The sequence below is a fragment of the Salminus brasiliensis genome, chromosome 12, assembly GCF_030463535.1.
Source record: "Salminus brasiliensis chromosome 12, fSalBra1.hap2, whole genome shotgun sequence".
NCBI lineage: Eukaryota > Metazoa > Chordata > Actinopteri > Characiformes > Bryconidae > Salminus > Salminus brasiliensis.
In genome coordinates this window covers 36,941,808-36,965,851 of record NC_132889.1, presented here as the reverse complement: position 1 = coordinate 36,965,851, position 24,044 = coordinate 36,941,808, and the positions used below count along the sequence as shown (strand labels likewise).

Sequence of the window (24,044 nt, the reverse complement as noted above, 5' to 3'; positions counted from 1 at the left end):
TCCTGTGGTCTTGGATTGTTCCACCTCCTTTCTGGACCTGGATTTGCCACCTCTGAGGATTTCTCAGTTCCTCAAAGATCTCGTCTGAATCTGGGTTCCAGCGTTGAGGAACGTCTTGAAGTTATCTCAAGACTGGGTTCTTCCAAGGACCTTTTCTTGACGGTGTCTTAAAGCACCTTAAGAGGTTCCTCAAGTTCCTTTACAAGGTCTTTGTAACAGTAACACATGTAGTTAGGTCCGTAAATATTTGGACAGTGGCCTAATTTGCATTAATTAATTAATTAATTGTGCCGATGTCCATCACCAATCAATGGATTTTTAATGAAGATCTGATCAAACTTCCAGACTTACCAACAGTATCACTTTAACTGTTTAGAAATCACAACCTTTTCTCTACAGGGTCAAAAGTACTTGGACAAACTAACACATTTCCCTCCTTGGGCCTTTACTACAGCCACGATTACAGTTAAGTTCAGGTGACTTCCCACTCTTTTCCCTGAAGACATTCCTGGCCTGCTCTTGGGTTGCTGTCAATGTATGATTTGGGTGATTATTCATCTGCAGAGTTTAAACGCCTTCATCAGTTTTGCAGCCCTTGTCTGAATCTAAGCAGACAGTAGAGCTCTGGACCCTTCAGAATACACTCTGCTACGTTGATCAGCTGAACGTCATCAATAAACACCAGTGACCCAGTTCCACTGGCAGCCATACATGCCTATTCCACAATAGTACCTCCACCATGTTTGACAGATCTGTCCTGGTCTTCATTTTTGCCACTCCTAAAGTTTCTGCTCTCCCTGGGTCTGTTTTGTTTTTTTAGCCTAATGTTGACCTCCTTCATTTGCATCAACACCTCTTTGGGCCACCAATGGAGAGCTCTCAGGAGCTGGCAAATGCAAATTCAGCACTGGACTGTTTTTGTTCTTAATTTGTTATGAAGTAATAAAGGGAACAGGCCAAACCTAGCCAAGAAGCTGCTTAGCAATGAAGTGTCCAATTACTTTTGAACCTGTGAAAAGGATTTTGTTAAACCCCTTGAATTAAAGCTGAGCGTCTACACTGCTACATCTTGATTCCTCAATTTCAATTTTACTGAGGTGGTCTACAGAGGCAAAATGGCACAAATTGTCCTACTGTCCAAATACTTATGGACCTGACCGCACATTCTTTCATAGCAACGGTTGCAAGGTTCGACAAGCAGCAAAAGCCTATTCAGCCAGAAAACAATCGCAGTACAGGTCTTATGGTTACGTTTTGGTTGGCAACAAAAGGGTTAAATTCTGAACTGCCAAACGGAAAGCTGTCCAATCAGGACGTTTCTGGTGGTATCTGGGCAGATACTGCTAAGGGAGCTCTCCCATTGGTTAGGCCTTCAGGAGCAGAACTGAGGCCTTGCACCTCAAATTAACCTCCAGAAAAACCAAGCAATAATGATTGTTTGGATTTACAGTGGGTGGGATCTTCTCTTTCCAGGTTCATTCTAGACCTTCTGGAGGTTCTAGATACAAGTAGAACTCTACTGAAAGTATCTTTACTGTAATAGTGCAACATACACCCTCACATATCTGCTAATGTCTGTTACAAGCTTCAGATCAAGCTGATTAATCTAGAAAAAGCCCCAGAAATGTAAAGTGCATTGCCGTTAGCTTAGCGCTAACATACTACTAGAATCTCACAGAGAGGCTAAAAGGAATTAGCGTAGTCGTATTGTGGGAGTTTTCACATTTCAGGCCAGCGTTTGACTGAATCTGAGTAGAAAGCAGATCAGCAGAACGGCATCAATAAACACCAGTGACCCAGTTCCACTGACAGCCATACATGCCCATGCTATAACAGTACCTCCACCATGTTTGACAGATCTGGCCTGCTATCTGTCAGAGGCAATACGCTGTTGTCGTCTTTCTGTCGTGACTGCAGATTTATCCAAAGGCAGATCTCCTCGAAAGTCGCCTTGTTTACATTAGGTAAACCTGGAACTTCTTTAGAGTCAGTGTTCTCTGGTGTGCCCTCTAGTGGAAGCCTCCAGTAACACACGTAGCAACGTGAACGGTTACATTTACGGCGGTAGCTGGTTGTCTATGTGAACGTATGGTCAAACAGCAAGTAGAGAGTGTGTCCAGTGGTGGATAAGTGGTAACACCAGTGCCACCATGGGTCAGGGCTGCCCACAAGCAGTTAGTACCAAATTCTGGGGTGGATTTGTTACTTTTCGGACCTGGATTTGCCACCGTTGACACAGAGTTAGCTCTTTTCAGTTCGAACACCCCTTAAAAACACAAAGCCTGTCCAACCTGGCACATTGCTATGAAGGAATGCACCCACACCGAGCATGGCTGGGTCAGGTCAGTGACCTGGACGTTCTGATAAACCTTCACGGACATTCATCTCGCAGTCGTACAGCAATGACTTCAACAGTGAACAAATGAAAATGAAGGAAAACTCCACCTCCGTCTCTGTTCGTAAGGAATGTCTGGAAAAGGAAAGGTCGTCACATTCAGGCTAACGAAATGTAGTTAAGCTGTTTGTCTTTGTTTTGTTTTTGTTTGTTTTTTGTTGTTTTTTTCTCGTTCCTCTCTTTTAACAGCAATTATAAAAACGTGTCCCACCATTTTCTTCCTTTCCCAGCCGTGGCCACTGTATTTCACCCTTCTGACGTACACAGCACATTTAGGAAAAAGGAGAACACACCCGACACAGGAGCACGGAGCAAGCTAACGGCGCTTCCCAGTGAAGGACGGCTGGACAGGGGGGTAGGGGTTGGGGGGTGGGGGGGGTGCGTTGGGGGCAGTGCATTAGCGTCAACAACACTTCACCGTCTGTACTGAGTGTGATGACTGTGTCCTACTGGAGAAACGCTTCCTCCAAACACACAGGACAGAAGACATGTTTCCATTTAACGAGATTCGCAGTGCACCATGGGAGGGAGTAGGAAAATGGGGATCAGGTTCAGGATCAGGCTCAGCGGTCAGGGAATATGGTAAGGCTGCAGGTCCATTTTCTCAGCCCGTTCCACCACTTTCACGCCTCCTCTTGACTCATGTGCAAAGGGGAAAGTGCCGACTGTGCAGAAAGATTGTAAAGTCTAATAATAACCAGATATGAGAGTTTACAATTCATATATGGACCCCCCCCCAAAAAAAAAAAAAATTAATTAATTAATTAATTAAAATAAATAAATAATACAAAATTGTAAATATATTATAATATAGAATATGTATAAACCCAGAAGCAAAACAATATATATATATATTTACTAAAATACTAATTAGCCAATTATTTTATTATAAATGTATTTTATTTTAAATGTATTTTAATATTCTATTCAACAGATAATTTGTTTTGCTAATATTCATACATTGCAAAAATATATTTAATAAATACATTTTGAATATATATATATTTATTTAAATATTTATTCCATATGGGTTTGTAATTACTTTATGTTACTTTATGTTATTTTACTTCACTTAAATGACAGAACTAAAGGTCTTATTAAGGTTTAAGGCTTTGATGTGTGGCTAACTAATAACAAATATAAGCTCTGATTAGCAGGAATGCTCATTGCAAATAGGGTCAAATACAGCATCACCGATAGTCATGATACCAGCATCTCAGTAAATCGTGAGAGAACAACAGGTGAGTAGTAACAATGGGTAACAATGGTAAACAAGGTTATCATTAGCTGATATTACTGCTGGCTAATGTTAATGTCAGTGAACTAAGTGTCTAAGAATAAGTATCTGAGGTCCTGTGGTTTTTAGGGTCATCATAGATTTTTTAGTCGGTACTGATATTAACATCAGAATGACTAAGTTAACAATAAGTCACTATTAGCTGACCATGCTTGGCAATAGTTTATGTTAGTTAAAAGCATCTTTATATGAAAAAAATATAGTAAATAAGTAGATAATATCTAAACATCTAATAATAATCTAATATTAAATAATCTAAAATCTAAGATGATGTTGTTTTAAGAGTGATTGTATATTTTTCTCTGTGTTAAAACAAGAAATATTCTGTATGTAAGTAACAGGTAGGTCACAGCTAACAATTTTTGGTAAGTCAAGTGTTTGCTAAATGTTACGACTTGATTTTTTGAATGTTCAACACACCAGTAACGTTTATCCATTTAAATATGGGCTTTTCATTTCATTCGATAGCCATTTGCACAAAAACATATTAGCATTTAAATATCAACGTAAATTCAGAAAATATTATTAAAATTCTTTAGTTTGGCAAAAAGATCTTATGTCACAATTATTAAATATTATGTATCAGTATCTGTGTTTTTAGTTTTGAACTGTTGACAATTTTGTTAATATTAACATTAAAACTACTCTCAGTTGACAGTTCTTTGAGGCTCGGACTTGGATCTGGAACTTTCGTTGTGAGAAGATGTTATATCTATAAAAATCTGTAAAAGGTATATTATAAATATATATTAACAAATAATATACATATATATTCCATATAGGTTTGTTTTTATATAACTAAAGGTCTTACTGTGGTTTTGAGGCTTTGATATCTGGCTAACTAGTGCTAGCTAACAATTAAAATTAAATTTAAAAAAATTTAAAATTTAATTGAACTAACCGGAAAGGTAGAGTAAGGAACATTCCTGGAACGCTACAGGCTAACCTTCCTAGAACCTTTTCCTAGAACCGTTCCTGAACATCCGTATAACATGTTAACTGTTAGCTGGGTAGTTAACAATAAGTTACCATTAGCTGACATTTCTAGACAACGTTATTTAATGTTAGTTAATAGGCTAGCTCATAACATACGGCGCAGTTCAGCTAACATCACTGATGGATCTTTATCTCAGTTATGACTTGATCAACATTTTCACTTAATGTTTATTTTTTTTCCCTAACATATCAGTAACGTTGATCTATTTAAATACGAGCTTTTTGATTTAATAGCCATTTGCCAATGGAAGATTAGAATTTAAATATCAATGTCAATTCTGAAAACATGAATTTATTTTAATTTTATATTTAAATAAATGCCTAAATTCTTACGTTTGGAGAAAAGAAAAATCTTACGTCACATTCATTAGCTACATATAACAGCTAGCCTGTTTGTTTGTTTACTGCTGCCTAACGCTATCGCTAATGCTAGTTAGCTAGCTAGCTAGCTGTAATCCACAAACCCCTCACTTCCCAACATTTTGTGGTGAGAAATTAATTAAAATGTAATTGATGAACTAATAATTAATAATGTTTAATCAATCACTATCCAGCCACATCTTTCACATCTGCACATGCGTCAAGCCCAAAGAGCTGGGAGAGCGGCGCTAGGCTAACGGTCGCCGCCATCAGCAGCTGATAGCAGGCCGATATTCCCGGGGTTGGGGGTCTGGGAGGTCTGGGACGAGGGGTACGGGGAGGCGCCAAAACATGTCATACACAGGATCACGGTGACAGACACAGACGCACAGGCATACGCACAAACAAACAAACAAACATACAAACAAACAAACAAACAAACACACACGCACGCACAAAGGAAACAAACAAACGAATGCATATCAGTACAAAAAAGATCAGTACACTCCCACGAACACGTAGGTACACGGAAAAGTAAAAGGAGCACGAAACACGTGTGTCCTTCCGAGGATGATGATGGGGTGGGCTCATGTCCTCTTTTGTTTTTTTGTTTTTGTCGTCTTCCTCTTCATTATTTTTTTTTTTTGGAAGTTCAAACAAACAAACAAACAAAAAAAAAGGCCTGAGAAAAGGGAACGAAAAAAGAAAGCTTCCTGAAATGGTAGAAAAATAAAATACTATGGCAGAATCCTTTCCTCTGAAGGACCGAGTCCGGGTCCGAGCGGCTCCATCCTAGACAGGGTCCTATGGCAACCTTTTAAATCCGGCATGGCTCTTGTGCAGAGTCCTCCGGAGGGGTCCAGCCAGCCAGGACGTCCCCTCAGCATTCCTGCATCCATCCATCCATCCATCCATCCATTCATCCATTCACACACACACACACACATACACTCTCGCACAAAATAGTCCGGTTCCCGTCTCCAAGAACAGTCATCGCTTACGATTGGATTTTTAAGAAAAAATGAAAATACGACAGTTATGGATCCTACTGGAGATGATGATGAAAACGCTTAAAAAAATAAATACGCTAATTTAATTGAATTGATCTTAATGAGCTCCTGGAAGAGAAGTGGTAAAAATGCAGTAGGCAGGAAGGACACATTTCAAGGTTTGAGCAACATGCTTTGGCCAATGGGTCCGTCCTCATTTTTCTCTCTCCTGATCCGAACAACAGGGAGAAAGTAGTCCGCCTCTCGAGAGAAAAGAGCGGCGAAGGGGTTCCGGCATGCCCTTTGCCCCCTGCGCTTGCGCACTCTTGTGCGCACTCTTGCGCGCACTCTCGCGCGCACTCTCGCGCATGTGTGTGAGAGAGAGAGAGTCCCATTTGAAAATCTACTGGAGTGAATTTTCTACAACGCACACCCACACACTCTTGCTACCACGCTAACACACGCACATGCTCGCACACACACTCAGGCGTAAACCACAAACACATCCTAATGGTCCGCAGTGAGGCGTCTCATTGTCCTCCTGATTACATTTGCAAGTTAAAAATCTTTTTGATCTTTTCAGGCTCAGTTTAAATAACTAAATAAAGATATTCTATGTTTTTAAGATTTTGAAATTTTTCGGGAATGTGCATCATATTTCCCCTGAATAAACCAATATATCCTTAATAATGTCTCTTAGGTCGGTCATACCATAGCAACCATGCCCTTCCACGAGGGTGTTTATAGTGTGTGTGTGTATATATATGTGTGTGTGTATGTATATGTGTGTGTTTTCCGTGTTGTGGTCTATTCTACTCAGTGTGTCCTCTACACTGTGTGTGTGTGTGTGTGTGGTGGGTCTGTAGGCCGAACAGTTAGCTAGCAGTGTCTTTCTTCCGCCGTTTCCGTCTCGTTCGTTTGGATGGAGAGATTTATTTATTCACAGATGAGAAGGATGAAAGAATGAACGTCTGGAGCTCGGAGCGTTACGCTGACCTGCGAACACACGAGACAGAGGGACAGAGAGAGAGAGAGAGAGAGAGAGAGAGAGAGAGAGAGACTGTTATAACAGTGTACTGTGTGAAAGCGCGAGTGTGTTTGCTGATTGCGTAAGCGCTAGTTGCAGGAACTGGAGCAGATGTTATCCTCCTTCGCCGGCGCTACGCTAACATCAATGAACCCAAAAACGACTCCACTTACACACAGAGGCCCAGCCGCCCGGCCGCCCACTCGCAGGCCAGACGCCTGTAGATAGCGCGCTGTTTACTGTGGCTCTATTTGTACGTGTGTTTGCGCACGCCCCCTAGTGGCCACATGCTTTTTGCCGGCCTACAGACGACTATCATTTATGCTCTACGTTTAGTCCTTAGCTTGTGCACATTCGCTGGACGTTCATGGACCCCGCACTTATGCCACCAGGCCGCCTCTAAGCACCTGGAGCTCATTTGGACTATGCGCTATAGGCAGTGGTAAAATTGGCCCGTGGAGCTGAAGCAAGCGTAAGGCTGAAAGCCCCTTTCGCCACAGTGGATATGGACGAAAAGGAGCAGTACCACTGGAGACTGTGAGGGCCACGTAGCCAATTGTTACATAGCCAAGCGATACACGACCAGAAACAGCAGAATTTGTGCCAGAAGCATTTGACTCTTAACTGCCCTCTAGTGGACGGTGGACATATTCACATCTGTGCGTAAAGGGAGTGTAAATGAGCCTTTAGGGTGGTGCATGTTCACTAAATGAGTACAGTCCATTTACTTTATTGCTGTATAGAAGAAGATGGGTGAAATCCTTTTTCTTGTTGGATGCACTATGTTTTTTTCCTGAGTTCAAGCTCATTCAACATCTGAGTTTTGATAAAGTTTTGTTGCTGACACTTGCCTAAATAATAACAGGGTTGTTTTAATGATAGAATTAGCAGATCCTGACTCATAGATATTTACAATAACAAAAATGACAAAAACGATAACACCTTACTTCAATTATTAGCCTAAAGCAACCAGCAAACCCACTCGGTTGAGACACTGCAATAGTGTGTATACAAAATGTACATGTCGTATATGTGTATGTATATGTAAATAAATAAATATATATATATAGTCAATAATAAATATATATGGTCAGTACCAACCGAAAGTGACCACTGAATCGGTGACAGGGTCATGGGCGCCTAAGGCTCATCGATGATCATGGAGCTCCCACCTCACAACTTACATGACTTAAAGGATCTGCTGATAACGTCTTGGTGCCAGATTGTGGAACCCATGCCTCGACAGGGTAAAGCTGATTTGGTGGCACGAGGGGGACTTCAATATTATGCAGGTGGTTTTTATGTTATAGCTGTGTATATATATATATATATATATATATATATATATATATATATATATATATATATATATATATACAGTACATATATAAGCATAAGCATCAATGAGCCCATGACCCTGTCACCGATTCAGAGGTCACTTTAAGTAGGTACTGACCACTGCAGACCTGTCTGATGTTTTGGAGATGTTCTGACCCGGCACTGTGCAGACGTTTCAGTCCCCTATGAAAATTGTAATTAGCAGCTTCGTATCTGGGCTTTTTGCACTGGTAAATCAGGTGAGTTGCTGGCTGGACTAGGGGAGCGTCCAGGAGAAACCTGGAGGAGCCGAGCTCTGTTCTTCAGACTAGCTCACCGACAAGATCTCACTACTTTCTTTCTTCAGAATGAGAAGCTTACTGGGTTTATGTTCACCTGCTTTATCTGTTCTGATGGGATCTGGAGCTTCTACAGAAAATGACTTTACATAAAGTGGGGCCTAACATGTCTGCTCAGTACTGTATAATGTTTGGGCCTAAGATCTATTTATTAACAGAAAAATATGCTATTTTTATTCTATTCTATATCTGTTAAACATGCCATTCCTACTTTTTCAAATGCCGCAGTTGTATTTGTATGTTTTTTTATTTGTTAAATTCAGTAAGTAAGCAGTAATGATGCTGCAGAATGTGCAGAAGTGTGTCTCTGAAGAGGATGTGACACTCAAAATTCACAGTATATGTAACGTGACCAGGCGATAAGGCTGTATAATATAATTTGCACTGGGGCCGATAAGATTTTGACGGAGCATGTCCATACTTACATCTCTATTCTGAGTGTGGACTGTCCACCACGATGTGTGGCTTCGGTGAGGCTGCAGCGCTCTTCGACACGTATGTGTTAATAGATTTCTCCTGAAAGCACAAAGTAACAAAGAGTAAAGTATCACACACCGCAAGCTTTTCATGCATTTTACTACATGTCCAAATGTTTGTGGACACCCTTTCCAATGAATGTATTCGGCTACTCGTAGTTGCACCCATTGCTAGTCCCTGTAGAGAAGGACAGCCAATAGAATAAGACTCGCTGGAGCAGGTAAACATCATAAACCTATTAGCACCCACCCAGCATTGAGCTGCGGAGCTGCGGAGCTGCGGAGCTGTGAAACTGCGGTCTCTGTAATGATGGATGGTGCTCTATCCAACAATGTCTTGCCCTCGCAATCAAATCCTCACAGCAATGCTCTACTCAAAATCTAATACAAATCCTTCTTCCCTGGACAGTAGAGACTCCAACAAGGGCAGGATACACTCATTTTTTAAGATCCTTGATTTCAGAAGAGGCCATAGATGAGCAGGTGTCCCAATACTTTTGTCCAAATAACGTATTAGACTTGCATTGTATTATAAATAGGATATATTTCAATAATAAATGTCTAAATAAAAAAAAAAAGTCATGAAGAGTCATTAGACTCTACCTCCATCAGTTGGTGCCAGTGCTCGATGGGTTTGCGTGGATTGGCCAGCATGGCTGTCCAGTGCTCTCTGCCGGGCCCTTCAGCCTCACTGCCCACACAACACATCCCGATCACCTCATTATGACCGATACTGAAAGAGAGAGGGAGAGAGAGCGAGTTTGAGAATGGTGTAATTATACAGACAGAGGCTGAGAGATCACATAATTACACAGACAAACAGAAGAGAGCGAGCAGAGCGGAGGGAGAGAGAATAGAGGGAGGGAGAGAGGGATGGAGGTGTCTCCCAATTACTCAATTACCCAGACAAACAGAGGGAGAGAAAAGAGGAGAGGAGAGGACAAATATTGTGTCCTGGCCACGAAATTACCCCGAACATCCTTCAGAGACAGAGAGAGAGAGAGAGAGAGAGATAGATATCTCGGCTTACTCAATACTTCCCAGCTCCACCGATCAGCCATAACATTAAAACCACCTTCCTAATACTGTGCAGATCCCCCTTGGGCCGCCAAATCAGCTCTGACTTATTAAGGCATGGACTTCACCTGGCCTCCTGTGGCATCTGGCACCAAGACTATCATTAGCATTAAACTTCCTTTAAGTCCATTAAGCATCAATTAATGACCCTTAGCTATCTGTGGCCCAAGGTTCTCCTTTCTTTTGGAGCATTTTTGGTAGGTACTGACCGCTGCATACTGGAAACACCCCATAAGACCCAATGTTCTGACCCAGTCTGACTCGTCTAGAACATCACAGTTCACTTCTTGTCCATTTGTCCTGCCTCAACTCCTCCATCACCTTCAAGAACTGACCGTTCACTTGCTGCCTAATATGTAGATCCCACCAGTCGAGAGGAGACACTGGAACCAGACCATCAGTGCTATTCACTTCAGCTGGTCATAACATTTACATTTACATTTATGGCATTTAGCAGACGCTCTTATCCAGAGCGACTTACAAAGTGCTTTGCTATTTACCCAAGAAAAACCTTAGCTAGTTAGAATAGACTAATAATACAAAAGATACCTCCAAGCTTAGACATTACTAAACACAAGACAATAAGGCGACCATAGAACTATTCGCCCAAGTACTCTCTGAAGAGGTGGGTCTTCAGTCTGCGTTTGAAGACAGCGAGCGACTCGGCCGTTCGGACACCCAGGGGCAGCTCGTTCCACCACTTTGGTGCCAGGACAGAAAAAAGCCTGGACGCTTGTCTTCCGCGGATTTTGAGGGATGGCGGGTCGAGCCGAGCCGTACTTGAAGCTCGAAGGGCTCTTGGTGCGGATCGGCTTTTGACCATTGCCATCAGATACGGAGGGGCTGGTCCGTTCTTGGCTTTGTAGGCCAGCGCCAGGGTTTTGAATCTGGTGCGGGCAGCTACAGGAAGCCAGTGGAGAGAACGCAGCAGTGGAGTGACATGGCTAAATTTTGGGACATTGAAGACGACCCGTGCCGCTGCATTCTGGATGAGTTGCAGGGGCCTGATGGTGCGCAGAGGGAGACCAGCCAGAAGAGAGTTGCAGTAGTCAAGTCTGGAAGTGACGAGAGACTGAACAAGCACCTGGGTGGCCTCTCTAGAGAGGAAGGGTCGAATTCTCCGGATGTTGTACAGAAGAAATCTGCAGGACCGAGTTACATTATGTTATGGCAGACCTGTGTGATCTGTTTCTGATTGTAGATGCTGTACTTTACCATCGGCTGTGTGAAGATCTATCGGCTACCATGACGATATTTTAGGATTGTCGGAGACGTCTTTACTCATCCTGTGGTTCTGATGTTGGACTGAACTTGCTGGGACGTCCTGACCTGGTCATGCTGGTCAGCTGTAGTAAATGATTTAGTGGATTTAGTGGAACAGCGGCTGTTTAAACCCCCTTCCATCTGCAGACTCCTCTACAACATCTCCACCCTTCTTTCTGAAGGCCTCAGAGAGCTCTCTGGATCTGGCCATGATGGTGATGTTCTTCACCCCTCACTTCAACCATCTAGAGACAGACTGAAGGTTTTTAGAAGAAAAAGGTTCCTTCAAGGTTCCTCAAAGCGCCTTAAGATGTTCGTACACAGTTTCAAACTGAAGAACCTCCAAAAGTTCCTCAAGGATCTTGCACTTTTAACAGCAGGCTCTGAGACCTTCTGAGAGACTTCTGGTGGTTTAGTACATTATAATAATACACACAGTGACGGCTGCTGAAGGGAATAAGACAAAGTGCTCTCCCTGTACAGCTCACACTGAAGCACATTTCATACTTCCAGCTACTCCGCAGCACACACACACACACACACACACACACACAGCACAGCACATCTGTTCTTTAGGCTGTTCTTTAGTTTTGCACTGAAGCTGTGAAGCTAACAGGGCTGTACCTGACTCAGATTTTGTCAGTGGTATCAGATTTGGCCGCTATTCATGTTTCTGTGACATATTTCTATTATGACTGTTTTAATAACCAGCATATCATGTTGGGCTGCCATATGGATTAGTGGAAATACTGCAGCATGGAGAAAAACTCCCAAATAAACGAAATTAACAAATGAAATGTTCTGTAAAAAGAGGACGTATGGTCACCCTACAGTTAAGCCCTGTCTGAATCATCACACGTCTGTTAGAGGTGTTCAGTAACCTCTAACCTCCAACCTCTTGTGGTCTCTGACTCTGTAGGACTCACTGTTAGCTTTCAATGTGGACTTCAAGGTACAGAAAGGGCCAGAGCCTTCTAAGGTGCTTTCTAAGGAGGCAGGGGTCCCTTAACATCTGTAGGAAGCTCAAACAGCTGGTCAGACGTGCTGGGTCAGTGATTGGTGTGGAACTGGACTCTGTGGTTAAGGTGGCAGAGAGGAAGACACTGCACAAACTGCTCTCCATCATGGACAGTGATGGTCACCCACTGCACACCATCCTTATGGATCTATCATTATCTATCTGTCTGTCTGTCTGTCTATCTATCTATCTGTCTGTATCTATCTATCTGTCTGTCTGTCTATCTGTCTGTCTGTATCTATCTATCTATCTATTTATCTGTCTGTCTGTTTGTCTATCTGTCTGTCTGTATCTATCTATCTATCTATCTATCTATCTACCTGTCTGTCTGTCTGTCTGTCTATCTATCTGTCTGTATCTATCTACCTGTCTGTTTGTCTGTCTGTCGGTCTGTATCCATCTATCTATCTATCTATCTATCTATCTATCTGTCGGTCGGTCTGTCTGTCTGTCTGTATCTGTCTGTCTGTCTATCTATGTTTAGTCTGTGTTTTGATAAAGCACGCTGTGCAGCATCAGAAACCACATATAAACTGTGTAAATATTATTTTTGCTGAAATATTCCTTTGGTAGCTTCGTGTTTTTCTAATAAAAGCTGCTGTTCTGGGGGAAGAAGCAGCTGAATGTCCTTACAACCGCACAATGATCGGGTTTCATCATCCTGGGGAGGGATTCAGTCCCCACAAAGGCATAAACACACACATCCACACACCGCTCTGTGCTGCTGGCTGTCGGAAATAAAGCAGAATGAAGAAGCTGCTGTTAAATAGAGGACGTTTAGGATCTCTTCATTCTCCACATTTTTAAACAATCTATTTAGACTAGTTAATAGATTAGTTGGATATATATATACATATATATATATATACACACACACATTTTTTATTTATTTGTTGTTTCTTTTTTCTTTTCTTTCCTTCTTTGTTTTTATCTTTCTTTTATTTTTATCTTTATTTATTTATTTCCACTTTAATTATTTTTCCTTCTTTCAATCTTTTATCTTTATTTCTATTTCTATTATTTTTTCCTTTCCTTCTTCTTTTCTTCTTTTTCTTTTTTGTGTGATTTTCTTTCCTTTTTTTCTTCATTTATTTTTTCGTTCTTTATTTTATTTTTATTACTTATTTTTTTTTCTTTATTTATTTTTGCTTTGTTTTGTTTTCTTTCTTTTGTTTTCTTTTATCTTTATTTATTTATTTATTCTTTACTTTTCTTTCTTTCTATTTGGGGAGGGATTCGGTGCGCTCTGTGCTGCTGGCTGTCGGAAATAAAGCATAATGAAGAAGCTGCTGTTAAATAGAGGACGTTTAGGATCTCTTCAGTGTGCAACTCATTCTCCACACAGTGGGAACACCGAAACAGCAGCTCAACCATTTCATCCTGCAGCCTTCCACCAGCCATCCATTTCAGCTTTTATTCCTCATTATCTACACAACGACAACGGAGACTGAAAATGGTTCATAACGCTGGCAGATCAGCCGATACTGCTGCCACACTAAATCCAACAGGAATCTCACAGAGTAGTTCACACACCGACTGCAGAAAACCTGGTTCCGTTCCCTTCCTTTCTACAGAAACGGAGCCAAAACTGTCCACCATGTTGACTCGCCTACTCATTCAATAGACCCGCCCCCTTCTCCCAGACCAAGCCTCAGTATCTCAGACCGCCTTCACTGAGCTTCCAGCGCAGAAGCAGAGCGGATTTCTCCTGGATTCTCAGTTTGTCTGTACCACAAACTCTGCTGTGATTGGCCAAAAAATACTATTAACACTGCTGTGATTGGCTGATAATCCTGTAAAATCTTCTTTGATTGGCTGAAAGTACTACAAACTCTGCTGTGATTGGCCATTACTGCAATATTCTGCATACTCTTGTACTCACTGCTTAAATTTGGTGATGTGAGCGCTGTTGGGGATAAAGCAGCTGATAGAGGGTCTGAGGGCTGGTCAGGTTCTTCATTACTGCATGTCTGACTGTTCTGAGCAGAAGAGTAATAAAGCAGATGGAGATCATAACTGCACACAAGAGCACGTGATCATTTTATATAATCTATTTAGATCACATGACTGAGTTCATCCCTCTACATTTATCTGGATATATTTCCATTCATTCTTTTTTATTTATTTTTCATGAATTAATTTATTATTTGTTTGTTTCTTCGTTCATTCCTTTACTTTTCCTGCTTTATTTGTTGTTTTTTATTTTGATTATTTCCTTCTTTCATTTCCCATTAAGCCGTTCAAGCCTGGGAGCATCACAGACAGCAGCTGAGCAGCTCTCGCTAACGTTACGAGCAATTCATCAGTATTTATCTGTGGGCTACAGAAGATAGCTTCATTAGTGGAGGCCAAAACAAATCTCTTACTCTCTCTCCTTACACACACACACACACACACACACACACACACATCTCAGGACCTGGGAGTGAATTTCCCTCTAATGGAGGACCGGCTGAAAATAGAAGCTGATCTGCTGATTGTCTACAACGCTGCTGAGAGCCAGATGTTGTTCCTCAATAAATCCACAGGAAACACAAACACAGACGACCAGCATTTCTACTGAACACACCATTACACACCACTGTACAACACACCTCTCTACAGCACACTGTTCCACTAGGCATGACACCCCTTCTAATGAATACATTAATTAACTACTTTACGTTGCACCTATTGCTGACACAGATGTGCAAACACACACACAGCTTGTCTAGTCCCTGTTGAGACGTACTGCCAATAGAATAGAACTCTCTATAGCAGATAGTAAACATGACCCTATTGGCACCATGCTGCCTAATAATGCCAGGCGTGGGCTAGTAGAGGGGTATAATAAAGTACCCCAGCAGCATTGAGGAGCTGTGGAGCAGTGGAGGAACTGTGTTCTCTGGAATGATGGATGGTGGTGGAGCTCCATCCAGTACTTTTGGGATGATTTGGGGATGATGAGGTGGGGTGGTGATCATCATCCAACATCCTGACCTCACTAAGGCTCATGTTGCTGAATACAATCAAATCCTCATGGCAGTGCTCTACTCATAATCGACCAATAGTAGTGGAAAGTAGTCTTCTTCTCTGGACAGTAGAGACGGTTACTCCAACAAAAGCAGGAGCAGCTCTTTTTAATTCTCTTGATTTCAGAGGAAACCCTGAATGAGCAGGTGTCCCAATACTTTTGTCCACAAAAAAATGAAACACAAACTTTGGTAAAAGGCACATTACATTTTTGCTGTTCCTGTCAAGGTTAGCACTGTTTTGCTATAGTTTCTCTACATAGTACACAAACACAACACACACAAACATGAGCACACACACTCATACACACACACACACACACACACACACACACACACACACAGTGACTTTTTGACTTAAGGTGGCCTTTTTGGACAAGAAAACACTGGCTGGGTTACACACTGTCTCACCACAGACATTACTGCTATTAGCATTAGCATAAATAATGTTTATTCATGAGGCGTCTGTCTCTATGCAAAACAGTGCAGACGTTCAGAGAGAAGAAAGTGACTCACTGGGGCACAGGGCTGCGTGTTCAACACAGCGGCAACACACACTCTACTGCAGGAGGAATTTTAACTAGGCACAAGCGCAATCTGCTCCCAACTCATACCATCAATGCTAATGATGCTAATATTGCTAATGCTCTTGATTTTGAATTGCATGTCTTTAGGTGCCATATGACCTGTCCACTCTACAGCTCCCCAAGCTGAATAGACCAGCCCACTCTAAGACTCCTCAGAGTAGACCAGTCCACTCTACTATTCTAACTGAGTAGACCAGTCCACTCTACAACTCCCCAGAGTAGACCAGCCCACTCTAAGACTCCTCAGAGTAGACCAGTGCAATCCACAACTCCCTAGAGTAGACCAGTCCACTCTAAGACTCCTCAGAGTAGACCAGTCCAATCTACAACTCCTTAGAGTAGACCAGTCCACTCTAAGACTCCTCAGAGTAGACCAGCCCACTCTAAGACTCCTCAGAGTAGACCAGCCCACTCTAAGACTCCTCAGAGTAGACCAGTGCAATCCACAACTCCCTAGAGTAGACCAGTCCACTCTAAGACTCCTCAGAGTAGACCAGTCCAATCTACAACTCCTTAGAGTAGACCAGTCCACTCTATGACTCCTCAGAGTAGACCAGTCCAATCTACAACTCCTTAGAGTAGACCAGTCCACTCTACAACTCCCCAGAGTAGACCAGCCCACTCTAAGACTCCTCAGAGTAGACCAGTGCAATCCACAACTCCCTAGAGTAGACCAGTCCACTCTAAGACTCCTCAGAGTAGACCAGTCCAATCTACAACTCCTTAGAGTAGACCAGTCCACTCTATGACTCCTCAGAGTAGACCAGTCCAATCTACAACTCCTCAGAGTAGACCAGTCCACTTTACTATTCTAACTGAGTAGACCAGTCCACTCTACAACTCCCCAAGCAGAGTAGACCAGCCCACTCTACAACTCCTCAGAGTAGACCAGCCCACTCTACAACTCCTCAGAGTAGACCAGTCCACTCTACTATTCTGAGTAGCCCAGCCCACTCTACAACTCCTCAGAGTAGACCAGTCCAATCTAAGACTCTTCAGAGTAGACCAGCCCACTCTACTATTCTGAGTAGACCAGTCCACTCTATGACTCCTCAGAGTAGACCAACCCACTCAACAACTCCTCAGAGTAGACCAGTCCAATCTAAGACTCCTCAGAGTAGTCCAGTCCAATCTACAACTCCTCAGAGTAGACCAGTCCAATCTAAGACTCCTCAGAGTAGACCAGTCCAATCTACAACTCCTTAGAGTAGACCAGTCCACTCTAAGACTCCTCAGAGTAGACCAGCCCACTCTAAGACTCCTCAGAGTAGACCAGTGCAATCCACAACTCCCTAGAGTAGACCAGTCCACTCTAAGACTCCTCAGAGTAGACCAGTCCAATCTACAACTCCTTAGAGTAGACCAGTCCACTCTATGACTCCTCAGAGTAGACCAGTCCAATCTACAACTCCTTAGAGTAGACCAGTCCACTCTACAACTCCCCAGAGTAGACCAGCCCACTCTAAGACTCCTCAGAGTAGACCAGTGCAATCCACAACTCCCTAGAGTAGACCAGTCCACTCTAAGACTCCTCAGAGTAGACCAGTCCAATCTACAACTCCTTAGAGTAGACCAGTCCACTCTATGACTCCTCAGAGTAGACCAGTCCAATCTACAACTCCTCAGAGTAGACCAGTCCACTTTACTATTCTAACTGAGTAGACCAGTCCACTCTACAACTCCCCAAGCAGAGTAGACCAGCCCACTCTACAACTCCTCAGAGTAGACCAGCCCACTCTACAACTCCTCAGAGTAGACCAGTCCACTCTACTATTCTGAGTAGCCCAGCCCACTCTACAACTCCTCAGAGTAGACCAGTCCAATCTACAACTCCTCAGAGTAGACCAGTCCACTTTACTATTCTAACTGAGTAGACCAGTCCACTCTAAGACTCCTCAGAGTAGACCAGTGCAATCCACAACTCCCTAGAGTAGACCAGTCCACTCTAAGACTCCTCAGAGTAGCCCAGCCCACTCTACAACTCCTCAGAGTAGACCAGTCCAATCTACAACTCCTCAGAGTAGACCAGCCCACTCTACATCTCATCAGAGTAGACCAGTCCAATCTAAGACTCCTCAGAGTAGACCAGTCCAATCTACAACTCCTCAGAGTAGACCAGTCCAATCTAAGACTCTTCAGAGTAGACCAGCCCACTCTACTATTCTGAGTAGACCAGTCCACTCTATGACTCCTCAGAGTAGACCAACCCACTCAACAACTCCTCAGAGTAGACCAGTCCAATCTAAGACTCCTCAGAGTAGTCCAGTCCAATCTACAACTCCTCAGAGTAGACCAGTCCAATCTAAGACTCTTCAGAGTAGACCAGCCCACTCTACTATTCTGAGTAGACCAGTCCACTCTATGACTCCTCAGAGTAGACCAACCCACTCAACAACTCCTCAGAGTAGACCAGTCCAATATAAGATTCCTCAGAGTAGACCAGTCCACTCTAAGATTCCTCAGAGTAGACCAGTCCACTCCACTATTCTAAATTGACCAGTCCACTCTCCTATTCTGAGTAGACCAGTCCACTCTCCTATTCTGAGTAGACCAGTCCACTCTCCTATTCTGAGTAGACCAGTCCACCCGTTGACTTCTCAGAGTAGACCAGTCCACTCTAAGATTCCTCAGAGTAGACCAGTCCACTCCACTATTCTAAATTGACCAGTCCACTCTCCTATTCTGAGTAGACCAGTCCACCCTTTTACTTCTCAGAGTAGACCATTCCACCCCTGACCCCTTAAACAAAGTAGCCCAGTCCACTTTATGACTTCTCAGAGTAGCCCAGTCCACTCTACGACTCTTCAGAGTAGACCAGTTCACCTCCGACTCCTTAAACAAAGTAGCCCAGTCCACACTACAACTCCCCAAGCAGAATAGCCCAGTCCACTTTATGACTTTTCATTAAGCCCAGTCCACTCTAAGGTTATACACAGGTCAGAGTCATCGTAGGTTAAAGAATTGGACCACCACCCAGACAAGAGCAGCTCTGCAGTCAGAAATGAGAGTCTGGTGAAGGGTTCGAGGATGGCAAACACAAGCTGAGCATCACCAGATGGGCTACGATCTCAAACTAAACACCAGCAAGGCGGAGCTACGAGCAAGGGGTTTCTAATAAAGCGTCCGGTCAGTATTTTACCATCAGTTACCTAAGAGACCATCATTCTGCTGTGTATCTCTGGACTCAGAAACAGACGGAAGGAGTGTAACCTCCGGCCTGCAGCCTCAGAAGTGAGCGTACCAGTCATAGTCCATGACGGCGATGATTAGGGACACACTCTCGATGTTTTCGTTGGGGATATCGAAGACCAGAGCTTCGTTATAGGTGGGGTTCAGAGTGTTCTTCTTAATGGAGGTTTTCCTCTTCTTCAGCCTACGGCCCTCACAAATCAGAGACGCCTTCACATACGGGTCTAGAAACAGAGAGAGAGAGAGAGAGGTAGTTAGTAGTCAAAGCGAGATAGAGACAGACTAAAAGTAATAGCTAAAAGTTTGGGAGAAGGACCATGCCCACGCCCAACCTCCTCCGAAATTGCCACACCACCCCTACCACCACCCCTGCTCCTCCTGATAGTCCCACTTATGCTCAACCTCTGCTTGGGTCTGGCTTTGGGTTCCATCAGCTCGAAGCCTCCATGCCCCCCAGAACTTCAGCCCAAATGTCTCGAGTTCCCCGTCCTTGCCTCAGCCTAGCGAGCCTGGTCCGCACTTAGCGCAAAATGCCAATAAAACGAATGTTATCGCAAGCAGAGGTGTCGCTAATTATGCTAATAGCGCTAACAGCACTAACAATAGCAGTGGCTAGCATGACCGGTCTAGTAAAGAGTACAATGGCACTCCTTCTGAATGTCATCCCATCAGCGGGAGCAGTGTGATAATGCTGCATAATTGCGTCCTCCGAGAGAATTCATTATTTCATTAGTCTGAGGCTGCCTATGATAATTAAATTAACCAGCGCTGATTGCAATTGTCTCTCATCCATCACGCTCTGATGTCAACGCCATGACGCAACAGCCCTGTGACATCTAGATCCTCTTTCTCTGGTCTGGTGAGTTCAGGCTGGATGTGTTTTTGTGACCCTCGGTGTTATTCCTCCTCTGGTTTTCTGGAGTGTCGGCTGGTGTTAGGCTGGTAATGATCTAAGGCTGGTGCATGTCTGGGCCTTAATGATGTCTGAGATAATAATAATGAGGCGTGTGTGTATTTGTGCGTGTTTTTCTTCACTTTCGAGACTTAATATAGTAAGATCAGACCGACAAAACGATCTACTGTTAGGTTATGCTTGAGATTAGGCTTATAGACCATTACTACATACAGGTAGGTTTAGGACACCCCATGAAAACGACACTGATCAGCACTGAGAGATGGAGGTAATCTAACTACACACCTGAAGAAATGTCGTTAATCATCATTAATAAAATGGAATTCATCTAAATTGATAGTCATTTTCCTATGAGGAAACATTTATCACTCCTTCAAATGTGTAGAAGCAGGAGTAGAAGATCAGCTGCAGATGATCAGAACATGGTTGGAGAGGATTATTCTGGAGGAGTCTGGAGTCTTATTTAAACCTCAGACGTTTAGTCTGGTCTGATCTTGATGGTTGAAGTGAGGGGTGAAGAAGATCACCATCATGGTCAGATCCAGATCCAGAAAGCTCTCTGAGGCCTTCAGAAAGAAGGGTGGAGATATAGAGCAGTCTGGAGATTGGGAGATGGAAGGAGTTTAAACAGATCTCAGAACAGTTAGAAATCAGCCACTGTTCCACTAAATCCACTAAATCATCTATAGGAGGAACAGCTGACCAACATGGCCAGATCAGACCATCCTAGCAAGTTCAGCCCAACAGCAGAACCACAACGATCCTAAAATATTGTCATGGTAGCCGATAGATCTCACCACAGCTGATGCACAGAAGTGAAAGAGAGACCACCCAGGTCTGAGGGCTTAAAAAATATCCAGACTAAATGTTTAAATATGCTGTGAAATGATGATCATTTTTTTCATATGACTGTAAATGGCATTACTCTCACAAAACCTTGTATCTCCATTTTTTCCATTTTTCTTTTTTTTTTTTTGATGTAAAGTGAGTTCTTTACCTTATCTCGAGATTTCATGATGAACAGACCAACAGAAATGCTCTAAAATGACTGCAAATAAATTTAAAGATGGAAAGATGTTTTATTCCGACTCCTATAAAGTTGCCATTTTGGAGATACCAGGTTTTTGTCTGACAGCGATGTGTGTGTGTGTGTGTGTGTGTGTATCTTTTTATAGATGTACTCTATATGGGACACACTGACACATGCTGGTAAGGCATAAAAGCAATATGTGTGTGTGTGTGTGTGTGTGTGTGTGTGTGTGTGTTGGTACCTGAGAAGCCTGTCAGGTCCATGGCTTTGAGGTTGGTGGCCTTGATGATAGTGACAGTCAGCCGACCAGCTGTTGGCAAGTAACACAGTGAGAAATTCAACTCCCCCAGGTCAGCTTTTTCCTGCATAGAACACACACACACACACACACACACACACACACACACACACACAGCATCAGAGCTGAAGTCCAGGACACACTTATACTGTATATCTGCTGACTTAAGAGAGTGGAGGTAACTGTGAGTCAGAAAATCTCTCTCTCTCTCTCTCTCTCTCTCTCTGTCTCTCTCCCTCTCTCTCTCTCTCTCTCTCTCTCCCTCCCTCTCTCTAGCTCTCTCTCTCGCTCTCCCTCTCTCCCTCTCTCTCTCTCACAGCATGATCAGTATAGTATGTTTTATTAGAAGGTCTGGACGCTCTTCAGTGTCTCAGTCATCTCACAGTCCTCTGAATGTGCTCCAACACCAAACAAGCGAAGCTGGATTTGGTTTAAGGGAGGAAGGTCGGAGTGTAGCGGCTGATTGATGATCACATGGTGCAGGTGTTCAGCTGAAGGCCACTTTTTTCATCCCTTCGTTTCTTCTCTGTGCTGCTCAGCGTGATTCCCCAGCACTGATGAAACGAGGGACGAGGGACAGGGAGGACAACACTGAGCCTCAATGCTGAAAGCTGGGAGAGCGAGAGGGCACAGTGTGTGTGTGGTTATCAGTGTGGGGCTTCATCGCTCTGGCCAGCAGTGCAGCTGTGGACGTTGGGATTTGATGTTGGGGTTTGAGCTGCTTCTTACGTTTCCAGCACAGGGAACAAACCCTCACAGATGGGCGCCCCCTACAGTCCAGAAGTGCAATTCACTTCGACTCCACTGCAGTGAATACAAATCACACATTGAGCGCCCCCTACAGTCCAGAAGTGCAATTTACTTTTACTCCACTGGACTAATTGAAAACTACACTTTGAGCGCCCCCTACAGTCCAGAAGTGCAATTTGCTTTTACTTCACTGCAGTAAATACAAATCATGTGTTGAGCACCCCCTACAGTCCAGAACTGCAATTTACTTTTACTCCACCGCAGTAAATACAAATCACTCGTTGAGCGCCCCCTAGAGTCCAGATGTGCAGTTCACTTCTACTCCTCTGCAGTAAATACAAACCACTTTGAGCACCCCCTACAGTCCAGGAGTGTAATTGAATTTTAATCCACTGCAGTAAATACAAACCACTTTGAGCGCCCCCTACAGTCCAGACGTGCAATTCACTTTTACTCCACTGCAGTAAATACAAATTACGCGTTGAGCGCCCCCGACAGTCTTGTAGTGCAGTTCACTTTTACTTCACTGCAGTAAATACAAATCACGCGTTGAGCGCCCCCTACTCACTTTTAATCCACAGGATTAAACGCAAATAATGCTTTAAGCGACCCTTCTTGGCGTACAGCTGTACAGGTGCATTTCTGGACAAGCTGAGAGCTCCAGAAGCTTGATCTGAAGGTGGAGCAGCATGTGGGCTGAGGCGGTAGAGTAACACTACAGGATTTTACACTAATATGACTCTATGGGTTCTGCAGCGTTACACAGCAGCAGTTCTGGAGAGAGGTTCTCCTCCTGCAGCTCCACCACCAAACCTCCATAGTGCAGTAGCAGCAGCAGCGTTCCGGCCCGGAGTGGGAATGACGGAGATGCCGTTCTCCCCCTGTTCCAGTCAGTGGAGCATCAGCATGATCCTGAAGCTGCTGATTTAAGGTGAAATTGTTGCACAGTGTTGTTTTGAATTAAGGTGATGTTTTTGAAATTTGTCCCTAACTGATTGAATCAAGTCTGAAGTTGGAAATAAAAGATATGAAGGAAATGTGAATGAGAAATCAACCATCAGGCAAATCTGACCTGACTTTTGAAGTTAGTGCAGTTATCAGCTTCTCCACCGAAGGCAACCAGGTGTGTAAAGCAGTAGAAATCTGTGCTGACACAACAACACTAATCCAAAGTGGGTGGGAGAATAAGTGGGAGTTAGTTCTACAGGGGGGGAGACTGTGGTCTTTTTTATGTGCAGGGAGGTGGGGTTGGCATCTCCTCAAGTCGTGGCTCCGAGCCTGCAATCAGGATGGCTAGGATTCAGCACGTTCTTCACCACATGCGCTCAGAAAGGCACGACCTTCATTAATTAAATCTCCCCCAACCAACAACCCCCTCCCCACCTCCCCACCTCCCCACAGGTTTTCCTTTTAAGCTGATCCCTGTTCTTGATTTGATTTCCTCCCAGCCTCTCTGGAAGCGCCCCCAAGGACACATCAGCGTCAGCTTTACCGGCTTTACACCCACAGATCTGTCACTTCATCACCTTTCATGCAAGAAATATAAGATCTCAGTTATGTAACTCCACTGTATTTACATTTTCAATTGAGTACAATAAATTATGACTGAATTATGTAATATGTAGGGCTTTAGCACACCCTCCAAGCATCCCCCCTCATCCCCAGCCTGGCATAACAGACGATAACACTGAA

General features: G+C 43.4%; 1 protein-coding gene across 1 annotated transcript in view; it reads right to left on the bottom strand.

Annotated features, from left to right (window-relative positions):
- Positions 1–33: 33 nt before the first annotated feature.
- Positions 34–24,044, bottom strand: part of syt3 (synaptotagmin III) — a 76,465-nt gene continuing 52,454 nt past the window's right edge. The window contains exons 8-12 of the mRNA XM_072693588.1: positions 21,546–21,666; positions 19,414–19,585; positions 9,820–9,949; positions 9,166–9,256; positions 34–7,033 (exon numbers count right to left, since the gene is read on the bottom strand). Of these exons, the coding sequence (XP_072549689.1) occupies positions 9,170–9,256; positions 9,820–9,949; positions 19,414–19,585; positions 21,546–21,666 (510 nt within the window). The 3' untranslated portion in view covers positions 34–7,033; positions 9,166–9,169. The remainder of the gene's footprint in view (positions 7,034–9,165; positions 9,257–9,819; positions 9,950–19,413; positions 19,586–21,545; positions 21,667–24,044) is intronic.